Source organism: Notechis scutatus, chromosome 4 (genome assembly GCF_049901735.1).
Source record: "Notechis scutatus isolate UNSWTSFEM ecotype Mainland chromosome 4, rNotScu1.2, whole genome shotgun sequence".
NCBI lineage: Eukaryota > Metazoa > Chordata > Lepidosauria > Squamata > Elapidae > Notechis > Notechis scutatus.
Genome location: NC_142012.1, coordinates 123611243 through 123625410, shown reverse-complemented (window position 1 = coordinate 123625410; position 14168 = coordinate 123611243). Strand labels below are relative to the sequence as shown.

The 14168-nt window shown below is 35.4% G+C and overlaps 1 protein-coding gene across 12 annotated transcripts in view; it reads right to left on the bottom strand.

Annotated features, from left to right (window-relative positions):
* The window catches only part of LCOR (ligand dependent nuclear receptor corepressor), a 72800-nt gene that overhangs the window by 15522 nt on the left and 43110 nt on the right, over window positions 1-14168 (bottom strand). For 5 of the 12 annotated variants that reach the window (XM_087964696.1, XM_026673046.2, XM_087964697.1 and 2 more), the window contains one exon: window positions 10448-13970. The exons of the other annotated variants lie outside the window; for them this stretch is intronic. In XM_087964696.1, the coding sequence (XP_087820822.1) occupies window positions 13001-13970 (970 nt within the window). In that variant the 3' untranslated portion in view covers window positions 10448-13000. Of the gene's footprint in view, window positions 1-10447; window positions 13971-14168 lie in introns of those variants that run through there. 12 annotated transcript variants of the gene reach the window in all.

Genomic DNA, 14168 nt, shown 5'->3' with positions numbered 1-14168 from the left:
GTCTGTTGATGGAATTGCTTATGGAGTGCCAGACTTCAATGAACTCATGAGCGTGGCAGGTAGTACCGTGCCTGATATGTTGCTCCAGTTGAACTGGTTCTGTTTGGTGTTGGTGTTGGTAGAGATTAAGGATTTAGGATCATGGCATTTGTCGGCCAGCCGGTGTTCATAGATCCTGGTTTTTAATTGATGTGATGTTTGTCCCATGTATAATTAGTTGCAATGGTTACAGTTGATTTTGTAGATTACATTGTTTTTCATCCTTCTGTATTTTGTCTTTGGTTCTGGATAATTCCTGGCAAAGTGTGGTTGTGGGTTACTGTTATTCCTAGGAAGCTCACACGGAACATCGTCTCTCCCCATCCCGCCAGTCCACAAAGCCGGAAATGTTGGGGAACTATAGTTTCTACCTGGCTTATAGGGTCAGACAGAGATGGCATGGTTCAGATCCCATTTATAAGCAATGCCACTGAAGGGGTTTAGGGAACCTTTTTTTTTTCACAGGCCCTGTATTCAAAAGCATTCTGAAAACCTAACTCTTTCCCCAGGCCATAGAGGTGTGTGACAGGCCTGGTAGCTTTTTTTTGTCTTTTAAGGCGGCTTTTTTTCCTGGTAATTTTTTTTTGGGGGGGGGTATTATTTCTGCTTTAATTGTTTTTACCATATGCCATCCAAGGTGGCAGTTATAAGCTTCTAAAGCAAATAAAAATATACAACTGCAAGTAGAGTGTAGAGATTACACTGTTAAAATTCACAGCTAGAATTCTGAAATTATAGCTTTAACATATTGAGGACACCAGTTTGGGAAGGGTTGATATATGGACACTTAATCTAGACTGATGTATTCATTTAAAATACCCCTGTATCAACTACAACAGCTAACAGTGCAACTGATCCACTTATGAATTAAAAAGCAAAACAAAAACAATGGGAGTCAATGGCGTCTATGGGCCAATACTTGATTTTTCTAAATTATTTCAGAAAATGCACAATGTAAGCTTTGTTTTGAGAAGCAGTGTCATTTGCTACTAATTGAATTCAATGATATTTATTTGTAGTAATTAAACTTAACACTTGTTCAAAAACAACATCTCAGTATATAATTGAAATAAAGCTCCCAGAAGGCATCACAAGTATAACACTCCTTATTCAACTGATAGTGCATAACTGAAGAGTAATTTCTTCAGAAGCCTTGACTTAACACCCATATTATGTTGGGAGAAATATGCAGAGATCCTACTGCAATGCAGTGCATGAAAAGGAGTGATTTTATAAGTAGCACATTAGAATTAGGAGGAGGGAAAATGAAGTTGTGTCTTCTATTACCTATCTTTTTTTTCTTTCTCTCACATGTAATCATGAAGACTAGTGAGATATATCAGTGAAATACATATCAGCTAATGTTGAATTGCAGTGCATTTAGTAGAAAAATACCTAAAACAGTTAGGCAAGCTTGGAGTTTGTCAATACATCGAACTGTCTCAAAGGTATGAGCTATTGTGCAAAAAGCAAGAGGTGTAAAAACTTCTAATAATTAGATTATTTGGGTTTACTCTTAAAGGAAACTACATTTGCTAACAAGTTAGCTAATACTAATATTAATACTGCATTCAATAGCATACAAATCATAAAAGAAAATGGCTACTATGCCTATTATGCTTCTAACAGTATTACTCTCACTCAGAATTTACTTATCAACTCATATGGAGCAGGAAATTAAATCCTTTTAAAATTCAATGAAAATATGTATCTAAGTAAAAAGCATTCAGAATTAAAAACATCAAGTTTTAGCAGCACCTGAAAGGACATGAGAAATGCTCTGCTGAAAGGAACTAAAAATATCAGAAAATCCTTTGAGGAAAGAAACTAATCCAAAACTCTATTTCATTTGCGTGGGGGGGTGGGGGGAGAGAAGCAGTGACTCCAATATTTGTGGTCCACAAAAGTGGTCAAAAATATGTTTCCATACAGACTGATAAGTATAATAGGAAGGATGAGAGTTATGAAGATTTCATCCTCTTAATTAAGTCCTTGCTTCATATGTGTTCTTTTGATTCTATAAGTTTGAACACAAGCAGCATAACAAACACACCCTAATTATTATTTCAACAAGTAATCTCTACCAGGGATTGGGGGACTGTATCTGGTTCATTAAGGTTTTTATTATGCTGCAGCAGCACAGGATTACTCTTTTAATCTTCAGTCTATGAACGGGCATCTAGGAAATCCTGGCTTTTCTCTAATGGATGTACAAAGTTATTCAAAATGTAAGCATGTTTTTCTGCTAAGATTTGTTTCTTCTGCAGTGGAGATTGATAAAAGACAAATACTCCATACAGTATCACAATATAATTAAGTTCAGTTAAGATTAATTATCCAGAATGTTCCAGAAGCAAGGGATTGAACAGAAAAGTGATGTATGATGTTTCCATAAAATACTAAGTAGAAACACTCTTGGTTATATAAGACAGTTCCTAATTCGAACTGAACTTTCTACTGGTATGTATCACCCTCTAATGTGATTTTGTGATGTTCCTGGTTCCTAGAAGTTCCTAAATCATTTCCAAAGAGTTCTGTTAATATGGTTTCACCTCCTGGACTGCTTACAAACCATACAAGCTTTATATAGTCACTTCCAAGCAAAGAAAATGAACCGTGAAATCTTTATATCTAGATTAGAATATGTACAATCAAGATGGACTCATTAAAGTATGTGGGACAAAGGAAAACAGATTATTGAAGAAATACTACACGCACATTTGTACTGGCATCACAATGGATAATTTTAGCCCAGTGTTATTTTTTTAAAAAACTACCTAACAGAAAAGTCATTCTTGATCAATGGCCCTGCTCACTAGAGCTCACTTTCAAACAAGAATTCAAATTTAAGAAAATATGTCTATGTTTCACTTTATCACTTCAATATTGTAGTGATCTGTTTAAAAAAATAAGGCAGAACACTGTCTGAAAAAGGTATTATTTTCAGCAAAGGATGGGAACTATGAAGAGAATAGTATTGTAGTAAATATACTAAATGTAGATATGGAAGAGATCAGTGATGTATATCTAACTCTCTGTGCTACTGCAATTAAACATTCAATTTCAAAACCTCTTAAAAAGCAAAGCTGTAAAGTTCTGTGGCACCCTAATGAGGCCTGGATATTAGAAGAAATGTTAGTTTAATTATCTAAAAATCCTACTGAATTCCTTACCTGGCAGGGGTGTTATTTAGCTGGTTCCTGTGAACCAGTTGTAGGGCATTTGGAAGGTAGCAATTCTGATAGCAATCCAGCATCCAAGGAAATGGCATGGAAGGAAAAACTGGTTGCGTTTAAATAGAGTGCAGAAGATTATGTACCTTTGTAAGTGGCATGTGCTTAATTAAGCTAAAAAGAAAGCAAGACAACCCTGCCAAAGGCACTTGGCAACCCATGCCCTTAAAATGGAAGGTCCAAACCAGCCTCTTGCTGTACAGTTTGACCCACTCCATTCTTGAACAGGAACTGCTTGTTGACTAATGTAGGCTATATCTCTGTTTTATGGGATACACTAAAAAGAGGGGTATTTTTCATTTCTCCAATGTTCCTGAGTATACTCTTTTACCATTAAAAAGACAAGAAAATATAATCATTTTTGCGATTTTCTATTGCTATAGCATTTTGTATGAGAATATAGTCCTTGGCTGCCTATGCACATGAACCCAGACCCACTTGTTTTAACAAGATAATTCATATTATTCATAAAATAAATTAATGAGAATTGAACATTGTGTTAAAAACTCTATACCAGAGATAAAACTAGAATAAACAATGATCTATATGTAACTTGAAAACTGTGCAAGCTGTCAAAATGAGACAGATACCATTATAGAAATAATATGACTATTGGGTGAATACAGCGAATCACCCTGTGCGAAGAACAGAATTAAAAAGTTGTTTTAGAAAGAGCAGGAATGTTAATTTTTAAATGTTCTACATTATACTTTATTCTTGTCTTGCAAATAAACACAAGATTGTTGGCAAATATAATTCTAACATTACGCACATTAGCAAATATTCCATTTGATTTCAGGGGTATTTTTTGATACAATGAGATAGATATAAATTCATCCATTATTTTCATGTAGTGATAATTTCTTCTGAACATAATTACATATCATAAGGTCTGAGATTTATCACATCTAGAGATCCTGAAAAAGCTCACAGTGCACCAGTATATACTAAATATTTTACTGCACTGAAAGAATATTCAGAAGAAATGAAAATGATAGGCAATCTTGTGGTGACATTCCTCATCAAATATTATTTATAATCCAAATTTTTCTCTGAGGGAAGAATTGTATTCGGTAAATTCATGTAAGACCCCCCGTTTCTAAAACTGATGTAAACATTTTGCTGCCAGAGCAGATATTTGCATTCATAGGCATCTGTTTGACTTTTCAAATACATTTGTGGCTTCAGCTCATTGAAGCACATCAATCTACTTTAATATTCCATTAGACAAATACATCATGAAAAGCATTATCATTATTATTTAAAAAGACACTTTAGAAAGCAGTGCTTTAAAACATTCAGGTTTTCACAACAAAATTTATTAGAAGAATAGTGGTTCTGAAAAGTCTAGCATCCAGTGAAAACTACCATACATATTACAGCTGGGAATGTGTTTCCAAAATGACATGGCCAAATACAAGAGGGTTGTTTAACCCTTATACATGCACAATAGAATCAGCATTTTGACATACAATGAAAAGAGAGAGAGAGAGAGAACCACATGAATTAAATTTTTATAAGTACTTATCACATATATTAAGACACAGCTTATTAAGTCCAGTCAAAAAATCAGAACTGCATTAAAAATTAAATGTAGTGCAATCAAACCAAAAACCTTAATTTGTGATCATAAGTGCTCTACTACATAAAATGTTGATCATAGCAAGGAACAAAAAAAGTTCAAATCACACAGTACAAAAAATCTGTAAATAAATACAAGCTACAGTACAAGAGAAATATTAACTTATACAATTCCGTCAAACTGTAAACAGTATATTGAAATGAGGTCCATAGATTTAAAAGGGGGTTCCTGCTTTATTTTTCCATGACACTTATATTTCTAGAGGTCTGTAAAAATGCCATTTTTCCATATTTTACATGCAGAGAACTTTCTAAAGTGTAAAAGCATCAAATAATAATACAGAAGCATCATTAGTGTATAGTTACAGTGAAATTGATGCCAGTACAACCAGTTGTAGTTATGCTAGTATGTTACTCACACCAACTTTAATGTTCACCAATAGACCCACTATTAGAGCTGTGAAATGCCAATACATTCATAATCAATGTATGGCAACTAGAGGTGAAATACCTGAAAAGGGCTAAAATTTGGAAATGATCATACATTTCCACAATATATGTGCTCCTGCTGATTATTTGAAAAATTTACACCACTTGCCATATTACATCAACTTTGGCAGGAGGGTTACTAATAAACTCGAGCCTGTCTGACCCATTGGCTTCCATCACAGTGGCCAGTGCACAGAATTCCTAGAGACATTGCATAACTAGAATGTAGAGGTCAGACATCCAAGGGCCAGTGCTCAAGTTTAAAAGTACCTAAGATGAAGAAGAAACCACAGCTAGACTGAGAAGCTGCCCCTGCTCTGTTTACAGAGGCAAGTAGGAATGTATTTGACATTAGCTGTGCTGGCTTGGTAGTGGCATTTTCAAATATTTAAGATTACATATATAATATATATGTATATAACCATAATACACATACTATATATAGAAATTTCTTACAATACATAATTATCAGGAACCCCCCCCTGCGATCTTGCTCAGTAGTAATAACTGAATATACAGAATGCCACTACGTGTCTGAGGCACTGCGTGCTGGAGAGTAATATGCAGCTTTAAAATCCGTTTGGCTGAGTTATACCTGGATACCTGAACTGAGTTTAAATTGACATTCATCAAGGATGTGCCTATTAGCACGTTAAAAAAAAAGCAAAAAAATAAAAAATAAAAAATAAAAACCCACGAGTCACTGCTAGGTTTAAGAATAGTGTACAAGTACCTGAATTGAATGAGGGTAGTGTGTAAACTGTCCCTGAGGGTTTTCAAACAGTGTGTGTACAAGCTGGAATCCTAAGCACATTTGTTTAAAACTTACACTGTGGACTGATAAAATACCAACATTTGACGACTGAGTGGAGGTTAGAAAGTTATGAGCAAACACTCAAAACATATTTATACATGTTTAAGCAGTAGTTAGCTGCTGTAAGCAAAAGTCCCATAGATCTCTACCCCAAATGGGACTCAAGAGAAGTTGCCATCTGTCAGGTTTCTTTCTTTGAGGCTAGGGCACACGACAGCTGCCACTGACCCTCTTTCCAACAACTAAATGTAAGATGCACCTTATTACAGACTAGCAATTCAAGGTTAGATTTTTAATGTATTTTCTCTACAACATATTATAAAATCCCTTAAGATTATTAATGCTGGTATGCTACTCTAGTTTGTTTTTTAAAATTCTCCCTTCATTTAAGAAATATACCATTCAACAAGTTAATGGCATAACAAATATACCATCCAACTACTTAAACATTAAGATCCATTTTCAGTCAGTCCTCTGATGTAAAAGCATGTCAGTAAATTTATATTAAAATTTACATGGTAAAAAGGCTTGAATTTCAGTCAAAGATTCTAAATACTGTTCATTCCCTGAAGTTAAAAAGGAGAAAAATCCCTACCCATTTCCCTAGTGATATACTCTCAAACCAAGTTCCACACAATGTTCTACAATTATTCTTCATTTAGGAAACTTAACTTAGCCTCCTGCATTTAGATCCCAAATTTTAAAGTCCTAAATGCTTTAAAATAGTCTACTGAAATGTAAAATATCAGACATGTATGCCTGCAAGTTTCCTGAACATTATATAACTGAGTTATTTATTATCAATAGAAATCATCTGACCTAAAAGCAACAAATCTTTTGTGGACCGAAACTTTTAACAGTACCTTAAACTTGAAAACCAGATAAATTAAGACTAGAGTTGCAATAATAAAAGTGCTGAAGGTCCTCTTCCTGCTTTTCTGTTATTTTTTAAAAATTTGATTAGACAGGTATATTAATGGACTGAAAAGATTAATATATATTTTTATAAAAACTGTGAAGTTCTGTTAAATGTAGCACCAAATGTGAGGTACATTAGAGATTGAGGCGGCACACTCATAACTACAGAATGGGAAAAGAAATATATCCATCAAATTTTTATAAACATGTTACCCTCAGCTAGTTTTTTCTTATCAAAGATTCTTAGTACATGTTGTACTAATATGAGAGAAAGATCTTTGAATCTTAGTAAAATAATTAATGGGGGTGTTATGAGCAAGATGGTAATTTCTTGAAGAAACTATAATGAATGCTTTCAGGACATAATCCAATTAGAATACTTCTGTCCTAGCAAGAATGCTACTGATATACAAAAGGTATAAAATCCAGTTATCCATCAGAGAAAGCATGCAATGGCTAATATTTTCTTACTATAGTATCTTGAGTATGGATCTTCTGTCTACATAATATCATCTGCAAATGACTGTTTAAATTATAATTGCATAATTCTATATTTAGCAGAAAACCTATTCACTGATTACATTTCAACTCATGGCTTGATATTCTATGATGTATTATCTAACAAATAACCAAAATTCTATATCCAAGAGCTGCATAATCAACTCTTTTAATTCCATTCCTTTTAGCTCCAAATATCACTTCTCATTTAGTGATGATTCCTGATCAACTTCTTGTTCCACATTCTTTCCTATGAAGACTTATCATAATTCTTCTCAGGATAATTATGATGATCAAATGTAAGGTGTTATAATAATTGATACTGCTATTGCATTGTCCTTTTTTGTGATAGAAAGAAGCTAAAATGTGTTGGTATGGTGAATGATGGAAAATAATTATCATATCTCAAGTAAACCAGAATCTCCGCTACTGAACTAATTTCTTTTTATGTCCTAAACTGCTTAGAAACTACCTGTGTTTCACAAGTTAATTTGGGAAACCAATGACAAAATAATTTACCAATTATTCATTTATGATATTACTCAGCAATTTTGTTATATTAAGCAAATACCTCTGTAAAGAGATCCTTTACCGTTAAAAGACATGTAAATTATTAACTTGTTGTTTATTTACTGAGAAGTAAATCAGTAAGTGTGGATTGAAAATATATGACTATCTCTACCAAATGTAAAATATGAAGAAGCATGGTAGAGTTTCTAAACAAAGTCTGACAATAAGTAGACAACAAATGATTAAAAACACCAAATGCAAGTATCAAAATATGCAGTCAGCAAATTCAAGTTATCAAAAAGAGGGAGGGGGGAGGGAGGGATAAATCTTTTGAAATTACAAGGAAGAAAGCAAAAGAGGTCTTATCTCCATTGTTTACATTACAAACTGTTCTCTTGAAGGCTGCCTAAATCTTTCAAGCAATCTTGTCTGGCATATTAATCTTTCCACCTTTGGACTGAAGGAGATGACTTAAATTTCTAGAGCTCTAGCAAAGTGCTTCGGAATAGGAGAAGAGAATGGTAAATGTGCTTCCCCATCTGCCCATCTGCCATAACTCTTTTCACCTCTAAAAACCTCACAATATTTATAAGCATTTAATCCAAAATGTATTGGATTAGAAATTGTGACTAAATATTGTATCTACTTAAAATCAAATTGCCTTAACTGCCTATACTTTGACAATGTTCGAAATCAACTATTACAAAGAAAACAGTCCCATACTGCTCTCCTCTTTAAAAGACACATCGTATTCTTAAAACAGAGGTGGGCAACTATGGCCCCTTTATGACTTGTGGACTTCAACTCCCAAAATTCCTGAGCTAGCATGGCTTGCTCAGGAATTCTGGGAGTTGAAGTCCATAATTCATAAAAGGGCCATAGTTGCCCACCCCTGTCTTAAAACAATATCAGAAGTCATTCGGATTTGTTTCAAAACATAGTTAAGAATACATACAACCTAGGCTTTTTGTTAGGCAGTTGGGACCAGCCTTGAAATTCGCAAGAAATATTGATATATTCTTGGTGCATTTGGAGGGATTCAAGTGTAGGATCTTTAAATGCTCCTAATTAATCAATTTGGGGATTATTTCACTTGGATAATTAAAAGTAAGACTATAGCCCAAATCCTATAACTTGAATTCTTGATAACTATGGTGAAGAGGCCTGGAGCACTGGAAAAAAGGTCCTAAAATAGCTGGTAGAGAGGTAATTCTTCATCAGATCTCCAGATTTTTCAGGAAATAACTTTTATATTTTACAGATCCAAGTAAAAAACTGGTACATTTTCTACACACGGGGCTTGTTCCACAGAACTGTACAATAATTAACTCCACACTTGTACCCCTACAACACTAAGCCTTAGTCATCTGTAATAACCCGCTGCAGCAAAAGGTCACCAACCAACATCTAAATTCCAGTACAATAGAAAACTTGATTTTAAACATTTTTTTACACACACACATTCACATTCTCTCTCTCTCTCAAATCCACACACACGTAGTCATTAGTCTTCTGGGCTGGGAATAATGGAGAACTCACCCTTCATACACTGTCTCTAAAAGCTGAGGCTGCCATAAATGATGTTCACAGTTTCTTTCTGTTGTGCAGGTGCAAACAACACCATCAACAGATATGCCATATTTCTATAAAAATTCTGGTTCTATGTTTAACATACATGATTAAAATGCCCAAATTTTCCTCCAACAGACTTAACTTCTGAAACTTTGCACTTGGCTATTCCTTAACCTGCCATGAAAATCAGCAAGGAAAACACGGCAAACATTTCTTGCAAACGCCTACAAGAATCTCCAGTTATTAGAAATGGGAGGAAACAAAGATTTTCTTACAAAGACAGTAGCAAACCACATTTTCCCACTTCAACCTATGATCAGTTGGGATTTTGGTAATGCAAATGTCTGTTCAGCAGAAAATTGAACACGCTAGTGGGTAAACACTGATTCCATTTTTTCTACAAGCGAAATGCTCCCAAATACTACTCAAAGCTACACCAAAGGCGCCTATTAGAGCAGTCTGACTTTAATGGACCACTTAGGGATCTAAAGCAAGATACAGCCACAGGATGAACCACCTTGGGAAAAACAAGTAAGATGAAATCTTATAACAAAAGTTTAACATTAAAAAGGTGCACCTGAATATTACGACTAAGTTTACAAAACCTACAATAAGATAAAATATAGATATATTTATATCTTTTGAATATTCAGCAGCGTTTTGTTTATTTTTGAGAGGCTTCTGAAATTTTAAAAAGGGACAGCTAATTTTAAACATGCTTCACAAAACAATAATGGCTATTTTATATTGCAATTACCAAAGTAATGCAATTAGTGCTTTAAAAATAACCTACTTTTTCTTTCTTTTTCTTTTCTTTTTAAAAACAGAGACCTTTTGAGGAAATATGGTTGTTCCAAAGCTTCTGGGTTTTTTTTTTACCTGAATAGAAAGTGATCACAGATAATAAGTGTTACATTTCAAAGCTTTGTAGATAAGAATCTTACAATCTTCAGGTCCCAGGACTTAAATCTGAGAAAATTGTTTGGTTGTTTAATTCATTTTCTAACCAAAGCAATAAGAATACACAACTATCACTATCTATTTACAGTTTTCAACCTATGGTCTGAAATGACATACAATTAGTTCTCTTCTAAACTGCAGCATTAAAGGGTAGGCACACCATTTTTCTGCTGCACGATTGTCATCCACTTAATGATACAAATTGAAAATATTAAGTAAGTAAAATGAGCACACCAAATACAATAACAGATTTTACGGAACTCAATTCATACATCACTTAAATAAAAACAGTCACAAAAGGTTAAACCTCAGACAGCTAAAGTCTATGCAAGTGTTACACTTCTAGCTTGCAGCAAACCCTCTCCCACATTTTCAATAGCAGATGATACCACAAATTTAAAACAGTGCATTTTTATTGCAACCTCCAGTGAAACTGGATTATATTGCAGAGTTTCTATACTACTACAGGGCTTTAAATAGATGTCTGAACTGAGATGACATCTAAGGAACTCTGCTTTTTGAGTATGGAAATACATTAAGTAATTTTAAAAAAAGTACATTAACAGTAGTACAAAGCATATAAGGGCTAGAAGCCCAATCTCTCTCAAGAATGAGAAGTGCATATTTAACATGACAGCAATGGTGTGCCTAACCTCTGCTTCCCAGCAATCCACTGTATTCAGTCAACAAATCAAGAAGGCCCACAATTAATTGCCCCAAATTCAAGCAGCAATCCTGGGGTTACTTAGGCCATCTTCCTATGAATCATAGCATCCACTTTCAGTCATCAGGACAAAAACTAACCATGAACAGTGCTTAATGTCATCTTATATAAAATCCCATTGCCTCTTTTGGTTGTGCAAAGCAGAATGGAGTCCTATCAATCTTTTGCACAGCTATGATCAAATTGTCTCTCTACCTGAAGGACCATTAAGTCTAATCCAGTGAAGCTGCAGATCCAGAAAGCTTTACTTAAAGCTTAAAATGTAAGAATGAAAATATGCTAACTAAAAAGGCTGAATTGTGGGTTAGGAGTGCTTCAGATGATCTACCTATGTGTGTGCTACTCCACTATTAAATCAATAGTGGATAAAAGAAAAACAAAATGTCAGGAGATGCAAGAACATTTCCTGTTACTGGCAACTTTAGTATTTAAAAAGGAAACACCCATTGGGTGTTCAACCCTGACAGCATTATAGCTAGATAAGATGCTCAGCCTAAACCAGATCAGAATGATCTGATCATAGGTTTTATTAAAATTTGTAAAAATTTCTTCCCTGAACATTATAACATAGATCCTTCATTTATACAACTATTTAGTTAGACTACTGAGGTTGTAATATTTAGAAATTAGTGAATTTATGAGGATTTTTGTTTGTTTGCCCAAGAATACAGTAAACTGTTATATGTATTTCTGACTCCCAGAAAGGTATGTTTTAACTAATTGTTGGAAACACACAGTCTAGTGAACTCAGGATCAAATCTATGAAAAGCATATTGGTCACAAAAAACCATATTCTTGTTAAAATGAGGAATACCCTAGTGTATCATTCAGTGTACCCTGATTCTCCTAGAATACAAGGAGTTTGTTGAGATAAGGCTACATCCTCAAGCAGGCAAGTCTAACCCTCACCTTTATAAAAGAATGAATAAAATTACAATGAAAATAGTGTTCCAAAGAAATTAACCAAAGCATTTTGCAGGTAGTGTACGTATGTAAAGATTCCCCCCTGTCCCATTCCCACCCGCCTCACAAGGTGAGCACTAAGCAGATTGCAAAAAAGTAAAAAAACCTCCTGAATTTAAAACAAAATGGCTCCTATTAGATCCAATTAAAAACCAGCCCCAAATCTCTGAATTCCAAAAGACCAATTATTTTAAAAAATTCTTTCCAACCAACTGGTTGGATTCAAGGGAACAAAAAGAGAAAATCTAAGTATAATCCAGTTTTGTTTTCAAAGTCTGGTATTAAGAGCTCAAGAAAGGGATTATTATTATTACTATTTAAAAGGCCATATGAAAAAAGCAAACCCAGTAAAATAACTGAAAGTCCATGCAGGCTCAAGAGGCAAGCAGTCCACTTCCATGTCTGCATTTTTGTGAGGTAACTCAATTCTCTATAAAATATTAGAGAAACATGCAAAAGGCCAAAAAACAAAACAAAACAAAACACAAAAGGCTCTAAGCCACACTGAGCCAGAAAATTTACAAATATGCAACATTCAGAGCACCCTTTTCCCCCTGTGCCCTCACAAGTCTCTGCTGAATTGCAATGGAACATGTTCTGCACCCGGTGGCTGAAGAGGAGTTAGGTACACACAGCTGGAGTTGAACAATGCCATAGTGCTCACCCAGTTTATTACATAATTGGCACTCTACAACATCCCTAATCATCCTTTGACTCATTTGCACTGTGTGCTGCCTCTCCCTGGGGATCTATCTCAAGCTTTACAGAGACATCTTGTCCCTCCGAACGCATTAATTTCATTTTTTTCTTTGGAGGGTTTTTCAAAGTGCCCAGCCTCTCTTTCACTTTATACTCCAGGGTGCTGTGGGGAATCCCATAAATACTCTGAGCTTTGGAAACGCTCATTTTCCCATTCATCACCACAGAAATCGCTTCCTCCAATATCTCACTGTTGTATTGTCTGTATCTGCCTCTTTTCTTCCGAGGTTGCTTAGAGCCAGGATCACCCTCCTGATCAGAGGTGGAATATGGCTGTCCAGAGGTAGATTGCTCAGCATCTGAGCCCCAGGAATCTGGTCCAGGATCCAGCAAGCTCCTCCTATTTTGTTTCGGAAGGATAGCCCTTAACTTTTTACTAAGCGCGCTCTCCGTTTGTGAACCCATCACCAAAGAGCTATAGCTATACTGGTCACCAGAACGGGATTCCCATGAAAGGTCCATGCCTCGAACTTGTGGTATCTTTAAATCCACAGGAGTTGAATGGCTCATGTCTTTTTTCCCATCCTGTTTAGTTTGAAGTGCCGTTTTTTGAAAAGCAGAGTTTTCTGTAAGAAAAGGAAGGTCACTGATGTTGTGGAGTGCACCATTTCCCCTGAATTTCATTCGGGTAAAGTTGAATTCGTAGTGTGGTTTTGCCCAAGAAGCCTCCCTGGATAGTATCATGTGCTGTCCGTGATTCTGCAACCCAGATGGCCCATGGCTGGCAGCGGTAGCATGCTGGTTTCTGCTCAGCAGTTCTTCACTTATCTGCAGTGATCGAGCCAATGGAACTTTGAGAGATGTGGAGTGGCCAGACCCTTCCCTCGTTCCATCCTGCCAGCTTCTTGGGGGTACCCCATCACCACTCCGAAGTCCCTCTGCATGGTGCTGGCTGGGTCTCCCAGGTCGCCTAATTGGATGGAAGGAAACTGATGTGAGCAGGACTTGCACAGGTAGGGAGGAATGGGTGAGGGGGCCACTCCTTTATTAGAAGGCCTTGCTTGGGTAACATCACTTTTGTGGTTTTATTATTTTTTTAAAGTCTCAGCAGTCGGTTTTTTTAAAAGTTCAAAAAACAAAGAGAAGCTTTTTGGGCAAAGAAAAATGA